Consider the following 11057-nt stretch of genomic DNA (forward strand, 5'->3'; position numbering starts at 1 on the left):
GAGAGAATTCTTGTAGTATTGGATAAAAAATGCAAATTGTTTCCATTTAGATTGTTGATTCTTTTTTTTCATCAAGTCGGCTGAGTTTGAGTGAGAGCAAAAAAATAAAATCAGTTATTGAATGTTTTTCGATAAAGGGTAGATTTTATTGACTTAAAATAAAATATCAAGCGGATACATTATAATAAGCACACATCCAGCCTTTCCATAGCTAGGATGCACGTAACTGACATCAACAAACACAAACCACATGGGCAAAAAGATAGTCATACAAGATCAAAGCCATGCCTAAGCGAGAAAAAAGAAAAATCCTTGAAGCACCCCACAAACAAAAATATTGACATACTCGCATCAATCATCTCTTTGGCATCACACATACAATGATATTCTTTAAAAACACCTATATGAAGGGAACGACACTCAAGCATCGCCGTTAAGTGATCAACCACCAATGGTCAGAATCTAGGTTTTCATCCTAAAGAACAAGTGTGATCATATTCGAGCAACACCTTAAACAAGGAAACGACGTAAAGCATCACCATTTCAAGTATAATCAACTCGGTCCAGATCTAGGTTTTCACTCTCGAGCTCGAGAGGTACTTGAGAAGCACCACCAATTCAAAGTCAATCATGTGATGTCGCTATTGTTTTTCTATGATCCGAGCAAATACATGTGTTGGTGTGGAAATCCCACCGCTGCAGCTGCACAACCATACTCTTTGCGTCAAGCTGCCATCCATAGATTGCATCTCACCACACCGGCTACATGGACGTTGTCGACGCAGTCCCAATCCAGGCGAGGTCTCGTACCAACGCTAGTTGTTGGCTACCACCACACAGACCAAGATGGAGAGCACCGAACGCAGCCATGGGGCCCAAGATACTGCCGCAACTGTCGGACATTGGGAGGCCAGATCCGGCCGCCCCCTACATCACGAGGCCACCAGTGCATTCCTATGGTGCGATGTTGTTGATGGGTTTGATCCTCTACTTGCCTTCTCCGGTTGCTACTCTTGCGCTACCCTTTGGCGCAGAGTAGTCGAAGATGTTGCGATCTGGCACAGAATCAGATGAGAGACCCAAAGATCGGAGCAGGAATCATGCCCCGCGAGGAGCGTCCGTCGCAGCACCAGTGGAGGAGTAGCCATCCGGAAGATGGAGAGCAGATCAATTTCACGAGAGAGAAAGGAGGTAGGAGAGAGGGGTGAAAGAGGGGGTGTGGGAGGGATGGTTAAGACTTAAGAGGGTGGTGGTATCCCAGCTCATGAGATCAAATCCCGAATCTGACATCTTGTTATTTCAATAATGCGGATCTTATTTAAATGGAAGGTGATATGTTCATGATAGCAGACACATGTGATCTTTCTTTTTTTTCAAGCACAACATAATCAAAATCACTCACGTACACGAGCATACATTTAAAAAAAATACAAACACCAATGTTAAATCCGTGACTTAAACTTTAATAAAAAAATATCATTGTCTTGCTAAACATCAAACCACAGTTCGCGAAGACACATGTGGTCACTTCGTTAATCTTCAAACTTCACAACTTTGACCACCCGATCTTTCATAAACGTTGCATTTGTGGTGGGGTGAGTGTACGCGTGCACGCCTACATCGTAATCAGTTCTGGCACCCGCCGGATGCTAGCTGATTTGACGGAGGCGTAGAGAGCGGACGACAGAGCGCGCGAAGGCATGGTCGGGAATGGGAGGAGAACTTGGAACAGAAGAGGAGAATTTCAGTTTGGGCTTCCGATCGACTTGTTTAATCGCGACATGCCGACATCCCGGAGTAAAATGGCGGGCCACTGCCGTTCCATTCGCCAGTGGCACCGGCGCCAGCCATGGAAGCGGACGAGCTGCTGAAGAAGGTGCGGGTGCTGGAGGCAGGGCAGGCCGAGCTCAAGCGTGAGGTGGGCAGGCTCATGCCGGACCGCCCCCGCGGCGCGCAGTCCGCGGCCCGCCGCCGCGCTTTCCGCGCGCGGCTCTCGTCGTCGTGGCAGGTCGCCGTCCGTGGCAGGTTGCCCGACAGGCACTGTCACTGGATACTGCAGTCGCTGGGGCAGGCCGTGCACGTCATCGCCCCCGACGGCAAGTTCCTCTACTGGTGAGGTCGCCTGCCTATGCTGTTTCGGCCGTGTATGCTCATTGCTCACCATGTGCTCGACGAAATGATTGACAAGCACCATTCATAGATTTCCTTTTTTTCTTTGGGTCGCGATAACGCCCACATGTGTGATGGAAATAACATCCGTCCACACGTCTATAACACACAGACTGCGTCACGTCATTGCATACATGCATGTATGGATTTTTTTTTAATTTCCAGTTTTTAAAATGTTTTATCTTTTAAATGAAAAATTCGATTGAAGATCCATTTTCACCATTAAATCCATCGTGACGAGATGTTCAAAACAAGATCTCATATTAATATGTTTCAACGACTTTTTTTGAAGTTAAAAATTGCCATGTCTATTGCACATGAATTGCTATGATGTTTACACTGAAGTTGTCATGATATGTTTCAGCTATTTTCTCTTCTACCTTTAAAAGTAAATTTTGATGGATTACTACAAATTGCCATGATCCATGCATTAAATTTGCCGTGGCTAATTACTAAAAATTGCCATGGTCAATTAATAAAAATTGCTAAAATGTAGTTGAAAATATTACGGTAGCTTTACATCTAGAAGAAAAAATAGGTAAAACATGTCATGACAACTTTAGTGTAAACACTATGACAACTACAGTGTAAACATCATGGCAACTTTGACCAAAAAAAAATCATCAAAACATATCAACATGGGATCTAGTTTTGAAGATCTCGTCGAGACGGATTTAATGATGAAAATGGATTTTTAATTGGATTTTGTAATTAGAAGATAAAATATTTTAAGCCAAAAACCAAAAAAGATTCCCGTTGATATCATTTGTTTTGACGTGGCAAAATGGATGGTAATGGAGGCGTCTAGGCGAGTTGCAAAACGCCCACACGTGTGGGCGTTAGCTTTTTCGTTTCCTTTTAGCTGGCACGGTGAGTGTGATCAACTCATCGTGCATACATAAACTTGGTTTAGTTAGTTCAATCACTCAAGGGAGTTATCACCACAATGTTTTTCGCTGGCTGTCGTTTCATTGCGATATCATTCAAGAAATATTTTATGTTACACATGATAATAAGCAAGCTTGATCCCTCCATTTTTCTTTAGCAAATGTTGGAGCATCATGTCTCCCTTAGAGGCCTACAATGTTGCAGCATCATGTATACCTTGGTTTTGATGGTGGGTATTTATCAGGCGTACTCTCTCTGCATAATATTTCTTATACTGTAACTTTTTTATGATTTCTTAAGCGATTGTTGGCGAAGTTATGCTGGTTTCTGGGAAGCTGTTTAATGTAAGATATGAGATTTAAGAAGGAACATCTAGTGAAAATGATGGCTCTTTTTTAATATTGAGCCCTTGCTATTTTGTGAGTAGATTGCCACTGTGTCATTTTGCACCAAGTTTTGCAGAAGTTTTCGCTCTGTACCAGGTTGAGTAGCATAACTACGCATCAGGTCTCTTCAAACATGCATATAAAGAGTTCCAAAAATCTAAGTAAAATATATACATGTGTATTATGCATTAATGTATATGCCTGTAAAGTTTGGTAAAAGAAATCATTTTTTGGTTAAAAATTGTGTACATATCTTTAAAGGAGCATATACTCATTTTTTTGTGTGAATGTCTCCAATATAAATATTTTTCAACCAGAAATTATAGATATATATTTTGTCAAATAGTACAATCAAAATGAGAATTTTTGTATTTGTGTCTATGAGTATTCCTGGTGCAAAGCGCAATATAACGAAGTCGCCTGGGGCAAAGTGAAAACTTTTGCAAAAGTGGCAGAACTAACAATTTACCTAGTGCAAAGTGCATTTCACCTTTTTTTAATTAAAATACATAGCATATCTGATGCATGTAATTAGTATAGATCCAATTCTTATGTAGTAGGCATTCCTACTCACCACTGACTCTGCTCATTTCTACATATGCATGTCTTACCAAATTCTTCCTTTTTGTTCTGTAATCTAGGAGCCGGTATTCTGAGCATATGTTTGGTTATTCTGCATCAGAAGCAATTGGTCAGGATGCCGTTGAATTAATTGTTCATCCCGCTGACTACGATGCAGCAAAAATTGTCATCCAGAAAATATTTAGGGGGAAGTGTTGGAGAGGGAAGTTTCCTGTTAAGAACAAGTCAGGAGAGAGGTTTTTCATTTTAATCCATAACAGCCCTTTATACGACGACGATGGTAGCTTGGTGGGCCTAATTGGTCTGTCGCTTGATGTACGGACATTAGAGGAGATATTTAGTCCTTCAGGCTCTGCGGAATCCTACCCAAGTACAACAAAGTCCCAGTTTCATGCTAACAACCGGCCTAAAAGTGATTCACTAAACAAAGGTTCTCTTCACTCACAGCAACCTCTTCGATCTACTACCACCTCCAAGATAGTAACTTTGGTAAGTTGCATTGCTGAACAACAGAAGATATGACAACGCTGTTTAATTTCAATGGAAAAACTTATTCTTTCTGGTACTTATTCTTCATTAATTTCTTAATGTATTCTTTCCTTGATGTTGGAATAACAACACAGGTTACCAGTGTGACAAGTAGAGTTCGTTCTCGAAAAAGGACATGTCAGAATAGCGATAAACAGTATGGTAGTGACTGTGAGGGCCAGTATTCTGGACTTGATCTCCTGACCGAGCTGGCATCAAGTGAAGAAAACACCCGTAGTGGTGATGTAGTGCATCGTGCCTTTGTGGCTGAAGAGAAGTCCCCTGGCAAGTCGTGCAAAACAAGTAGTGATGATTCAGGAGAGGGAAAATTAGGGTTTCACAAGATATTTAATGCAAAGGCTGAGGCATTATTGGCCAAGAAGAGCATATGGCCTTGGAAAGGACATGCAATTGATGGGAGTTCTGGAAAGAATAACATGAACTCAACACAGTTGCATGATAAGCAAGCGAATGACCAGAATCATCAGAGAGTTGTGGTTCTAGAACCTTTCATAATTCCAGACAACCAAAACAATGAATACACTTGGGCTAGCAAATATGAGGTCTCAGGTTCCTGGTGGGATTACAACATGAACAGCGTGAGTAGCATTAACAGCACTGGGAGTACTAACAGCAGCGGTATTGAGGCAGTAGATTATGAGGCAGACTGCTTAGATTATGAGATTCTCTGGGAAGACCTAGTAATTGGAGAACAAGTAGGTCAAGGTAGGCACTCATATCTCTTGTTAACATGTACTTCAAACAATTTAGTACTCCCCCCGTCTCGAAATAAGTGACTCAACTTATACTAACTTTGTACTAAAGTTAGTATAAAGTTGAGTCACTTATTTTGGGACAGAGGGGGTATTAGGCATAGCCATAGCTTGTAATCGTAAGAACTACTCGAGCTGTTTGTTCTTTGTGAGCAATTCACACTACGAATGCATCTTAGCTCATAGGCATAGTCCAGATCAGTTATTTCTCAGTAAAATTCCTTGCTTTTCATGCTTCTTAATAAACGCTTGTGTATTCTCCTCTTATCGTTCGCATAATCCAGCTCAGTTATGTTTCTTCTAATCTTCGATAATCATAATATTTCAGTTAATTTCATGATTTTAGAGTAGTCCTGGTGGCATGAATGTCCATTCTGAGATTCTAAATTGCAAGTGATACGCTCCACAACAGTGATGGCATTTTGTTCGTATGGTTATGCATGTACCTGTAACCTGTTTACTCCTGAAAGTCGATGTAGATAATCACACAGAATTAGCAATGATATCCCTATTCTTAGACTGTTGTATGCAATCTGGTATTGTCCTTTTTCTTGTAACAAACAGACTCGTCTGTGCTACTTTGATGTTCGATGCATACAGGTTGTTGCGGAACAGTGTATCATGCTCTGTGGCATGGCTCGGTAAGTCGGTATATCATTTCTGTTGCATCATGACAAATGGAGTTTTACATCTTAACCATATTTTTTCAGTATGTATCCATATTTCTGTAGGACGTGGCAGCTAAAGTATTCTCCAAGCAGGAATATTCAGAAGAAATGATAAATACCTTCAGACAAGAGGTGGCCATATATACCTACATACAACTGCTCTAGAATTTGGGTATAATGGCAATGAAACTGCTCCATAATATGTACTGTATTATTGAGACAGACACTCCACTACAGAAACTAAGTGCAAAATCGTGACTTGACTCTGACACTCCATGATGTTCACAGAACCTACAGTTACCATTGTTCGCTATCCTATGTCAATATAACCATGTGGCTAAATATGAAGAAAATATATGGTGTTGACAAATCTTCACTTCTGTTGATTTTTTTTGTCGGTCTATTAGCACTACATCGACAACTTTTTAAATCTGTCCCTTTTCCATATTTTGTGGCCATGACTAAATTTGTATCCTTCGAATGTGTAGGTATCATTGATGAAGAAACTACGGCATCCCAATATAATACTTTTCATGGGTGCAGTTCTGTCGCAGCAACGGCTTTGTATTGTTACTGAATTTCTCCCACGGTATGCTGTATATATTCCTACATGTGTTTCTCGTAGATACTAGTAAGAACATTTCTAAGGAGTGATGGGTAGCTCAACGGCTGGTACACATGGTTCTGTAAGCAACCACCCTTGTTTTATACTTCCCTCTTGTTGAAAAAGTTGCTAATACCCCCGGTTCTTTTCGGTTGTACTAAAAGCACTTCTGACATACCATGCATTGATTTGTTCTAGGTGGAGTTGTTTTTATTTTCTGTAGGTTTTAAATGATTCTTGCTATTGGAAATATAGTTTTGGCATTCTTTTGTAGTTGTGTAGAATTTAGAATCTCACAAGAGGTCATTTTGTTTTACTTGTTCTATATAACACTTCCGAGTCCCATAATGCAGTGGGAGTTTGTTTCGGTTGCTCCGAACTAACATCGGCAAGCTGGATCCCAGACGGAGAGTTAACATGGCTATAGACATTGTGAGTGCATTCTCTTTTGACAGCTGGTTAAGGAATCAGGAAATGTCCAACCAAATATTAAAATATACTGCATGGAACTTTTTGAGAAATGAACATATTGTAGCAGAAGAACTGGGTAAACATTCTTCACTTAAAGATCTCAAGAGATGTTTTGAATAGATACAGTTTTTTTTTTGTTTTGCGATTGCATAAAAGCAAAGTTGAACTCCATGTAAGCTAAGCCATGTTTGTAGCTTAAGTGTATGGAGAATGATACAGAAAATAGGTGATATCATGTACCTGCCATCTAATATAGTATCTTGTGCTATATTACACATTATGTTACTACGATCACAACTGAAGATTATATCAGCAAAATCCAATCATTATTCATGTGATTATGATGTGCAATATTGTTACCTTAACGAGTGAGGCGTTTTGGTGGCCGAGCTACCTGACTCCCGTTATCTAGGCCATAGGAAGTTACGTTGCGATGTGTGTTGCTTGCATTTTCTAGTGCATTAATTAGGTATACGCTGGCTATCGGGTGGGAATACAGCGGTGCCTTGGGGTAGAGGTGCTATGTTTGTACACGGGCCTCCCCCGATGCAGGGACATGATTGCTTTCTGGGCTGATTTGATTTTTTCACACGTGGCTCTAATGAAGGGCTGTTGGGTCATTGAATGGTACGGATGGGCTCATATGATGTTATACAAATCATTTTGCATTTCCTTGAATGCGAATCACAAGTTTGCCAATTGACCAGCCATCCTCTTGTTCCAGCGTACAGGACATGAGACGGTGTGTCATGGATGGGTTAGAATTATTCTTCAAGGAGAGCGAATTAGGGTAATCTTATGACAGATTTGGCGATTTTTGTTCTTCTTGTGGAATGTGGAGGGTGTTTGTTTTTGTAGCTATTTTTAATTTTTTATATGGTTCATCACGTAAAAATTGGATCTAACGCAGTAGCCGTCTGGATTTGTTGCATATTCGTTCCTAGATTGGATGCCGGGCCTATCGTAGGGGAGGGGAGTGGATGGAGTGAAGCCTGTCATTGCTTTTATCCATGGGGCTTGTACAGGCCAGGGAAATTTGATTTCTTTCAATTCTAGCGATGGAGGAAAGGAAGCTGGATGGGAGGAAAGAGGACGGGACCCGGATGAGACAGTCGTGACAGAGGAGATTGGTGCTAGCGAGGTGGTAGCCGATTCAGACGAGACGTCTCCTGAAAATATGAGTTGTGCAGTAGTATCCCATGTAGACGAGTATGATGTAGTAGAATTGTGACTGGGATCGTGTTTCTGCTTGAATTCTACATTATGAAACATCGGGCACCGGGCAAATGATGAGCGGCAGGTGCTGTTGCCTCTACCTGGATCAGACTGAAGAAGAAGAAGCCATGACAGCGGCTGGTTTGAGATTTGGCTGGGATGCAAGAAAATCGGCAAACTGCAAGGACACGGGATGCCAACGATCGACCAAACAGCTAACTGGTTTGGACAACAACATGGGGACCGAGTCAAGACAGCCCGCCCTGCTGAACCGACTTGTCTACATGGGATACTACTGTTCATTACTAAAGAATACGGTGACGAGTAAATGCCTCGTTGGTAAAATATGGGAGACAAATACGTGCTTGGGGCTCATCCCGACAGAAACCAACGCATGTGATAGCGGCCTGCAGGTAGCCCGGCCTCCAAACGGCATTTCCGTACCTTAACCCTCTTTTTAGAGGGAAAGGGCTCACTTACCTTAACCCTCTTAACCCATTGAGATAGAAGTTACTTGATATTTTGTTTGTTGAGTACACATTTTTCCATGTGATTCTTAGAAGAAGAATTAATATTGTTGCAGGCAAGGGGCATGAGCTATCTTCACAATTCGATTCCCACTGTTGTGCACCGTGATTTGAAATCGCCAAACCTGCTGGTTGATAAGAATTGGACTGTAAAAGTTAGTATGGAACTTTGGTCTGCATACTTTATGTTGTCTCATCTCACTTGGTTTTATTAGGTTGCAGACTTTGGTCTTTCACGTCTGAAACTTGAAACATTTCTGACAACAAAAACTGGAAAGGGAACAGTAAGTATAAGCGAACTTAACCTTTGACATGGATTCTCCAGACTGACAAAATGGTCATAAACTTTAAACTAGTGCCTGATAACTTGGTTTCCACATCTAGCCGCAGTGGATGGCTCCAGAGGTGCTACGGAGTGAACCTTCAAATGAAAAGTAAGCTCAGCATTGGAAATTCTTGAACAACCGATGTTTTTGTTACCTAAAGTACTCCTTGAGCTAATCTCTTATTGTTTTCGTGCATTAAGCTTAGGAATACGTTTATTTGCTAATATGATGGCCGGTCATAGTTTAGTAAAGATTTTAAGTGGGTTTGTATTATTAACCATTTGTTCCTTTTCATTAAGTTCAGGTCTGATGTATTCAGTTATGGAGTGGTCTTGTGGGAGCTTGTTACTCAGAATATTCCCTGGGATACTTACAATACAATGCAGGTACATTTTTGCTATGCATATTGGTTAGCCGATAATATGATTTATTTTTATCAACATTTGGTGGCAAGTTGGCAACTAAATTCCGCACCGTAATCTACAATATAATATACTTAGATACAGCCAGTCATAGCAACAAACTATAATGTTTCATTGCTTCATATAGTTCATCCATTCTCCTTTCAATGTGGTTCATGATAGATACGGAGATGATTTTTATGTTGATCCCTTTTTGTGGTGTCTTAGAGCCAAAAGGAATTATTGAAAATGCTAGCTTACTGGTGAATGGTGAATATTTTCTTAGAAGCGAAATCACAAAATCATTGCAGTTTAAGAAAGCTTGGTTTCTTTTTAGCTTCGTTTTATTTCAACATAACAACACATGCTTTGGGGCCCCTATGTTGCAGGTCATCGGAGCCGTAGGTTTCATGGATCATAGACTGGAAATTCCAAGGGATGTGGATCCTCAGTGGGCATCGATGATCCAGAGTTGTTGGGACAGGTACATACTAGTCTTCATGCTAGTACTAAACAATCTATTGCCGATCCCATGAAATGATTATCTTCTTATGTGAGCAGTGACCCACAACGCCGCCCTTCGTTCCAAGAACTCCTTGAGAGGCTCCGGGAACTGCAAAAGCAATACAATGTTCAGGCGCAGACGAAGCGAAAAGAGGCTGGGAAAGTTGGTGGAAGTATGAGTGTCAAAGATAGCTAGCCTCACCACGCAAAAAAGAAGAAGGAAAGATAGCTAGCCTCGTGTTTTAGTGGTGATGGATTATGCATGCAACCCTGGGGTTGATTTATCGGATGGGAGCTCAGAAGGGTTTCAGGATGTTTTTGATGTTGCTACCAAGAGGGACGGCCAGAGAGGTGGTGCATGGCTTCTCAAATTGTAACCTTGATTGAAGCTTTGGAACACGGGCGTCTCACCTCTCGTGAGAGGCAGTGGCGGAGCCAGGAATGAAATGGAGGGTGTGCACACCTAATTTTTTTTCCTACCTAATCCAAGTGTCACACAAAAGTTGGCAACAATATAATACATATAGCTCAAAAGTCAGACAACATTATAGTTCCCAAATGTACCAAATTTGCAACGTTGCAAATACAAAGTCTTACATGGATACAAATATGTAGCAAACTACTACACTAAGTAACTCTACGACGTTCCTTTGCCATGAAAGCTTCAACTATGTCGTCCTCGCTTACTTTCAAGAACACATCTCGTTCAATGAATGTCACTAAGCAATCATTTAGGAGATCATCGCTCATACTATTTCTCAACTTATTTTTCACTAGATTCATTGCCGAGAATACTCTTTCAACACTCGCTGTGGCAACCGGTAAGATCAATACCAATTTGATAAGCATGTAGACCAAATCATAGAGAACATGTTTGTTTGTACAAACAAGCATAACAGATAGTTCATCAATAGTATGCACAGATCTGAACCTAGCATCTTGTCTCATATCATCAATAAAAGTAGCAAGTTGGAATTCTAGCCTTACCAAATCCATGCTTGATATCTCCTGAGGG

At 41.0% G+C, this 11057-nt stretch overlaps 1 protein-coding gene across 1 annotated transcript; it reads left to right on the top strand.

The window, feature by feature from the left end:
• Positions 1-1282: 1282 nt before the first annotated feature.
• LOC123442062 (probable LRR receptor-like serine/threonine-protein kinase At1g53420) lies at positions 1283-10761 on the top strand. Its single transcript, XM_045118177.1, has 13 exons — positions 1283-2112; positions 4085-4514; positions 4649-5279; positions 5927-5967; positions 6058-6126; positions 6483-6583; positions 6952-7030; positions 8868-8966; positions 9027-9095; positions 9196-9245; positions 9442-9523; positions 9928-10022; positions 10100-10761. Exons 1-13 carry the CDS (start codon positions 1850-1852, stop codon positions 10236-10238), a joined length of 2148 nt encoding a protein of 715 aa, XP_044974112.1. The 5' UTR covers positions 1283-1849; the 3' UTR covers positions 10239-10761.
• The last annotated feature ends 296 nt before the right edge of the window (positions 10762-11057 follow it).

This window comes from Hordeum vulgare, chromosome 3H (genome assembly GCF_904849725.1).
Source record: "Hordeum vulgare subsp. vulgare chromosome 3H, MorexV3_pseudomolecules_assembly, whole genome shotgun sequence".
NCBI classification, from domain to species: Eukaryota; Viridiplantae; Streptophyta; class Magnoliopsida; order Poales; family Poaceae; genus Hordeum; species Hordeum vulgare.

Bases quoted from the DNA above. Each gene is read 5' to 3' on its own strand.
- LOC123442062 (XM_045118177.1), top strand. From the start codon at position 1,850: ATGGAAGCGGACGAGCTGCTGAAGAAGGTGCGGGTGCTGGAGGCAGGG. The intron at 5,280-5,926 runs GTAGGCACTCAT...CGATGCATACAG, and splicing joins TGGAGAACAAGTAGGTCAAG to GTTGTTGCGGAACAGTGTAT. The intron at 6,127-6,482 runs GTGGCCATATAT...TCGAATGTGTAG, and splicing joins TAAATACCTTCAGACAAGAG to GTATCATTGATGAAGAAACT.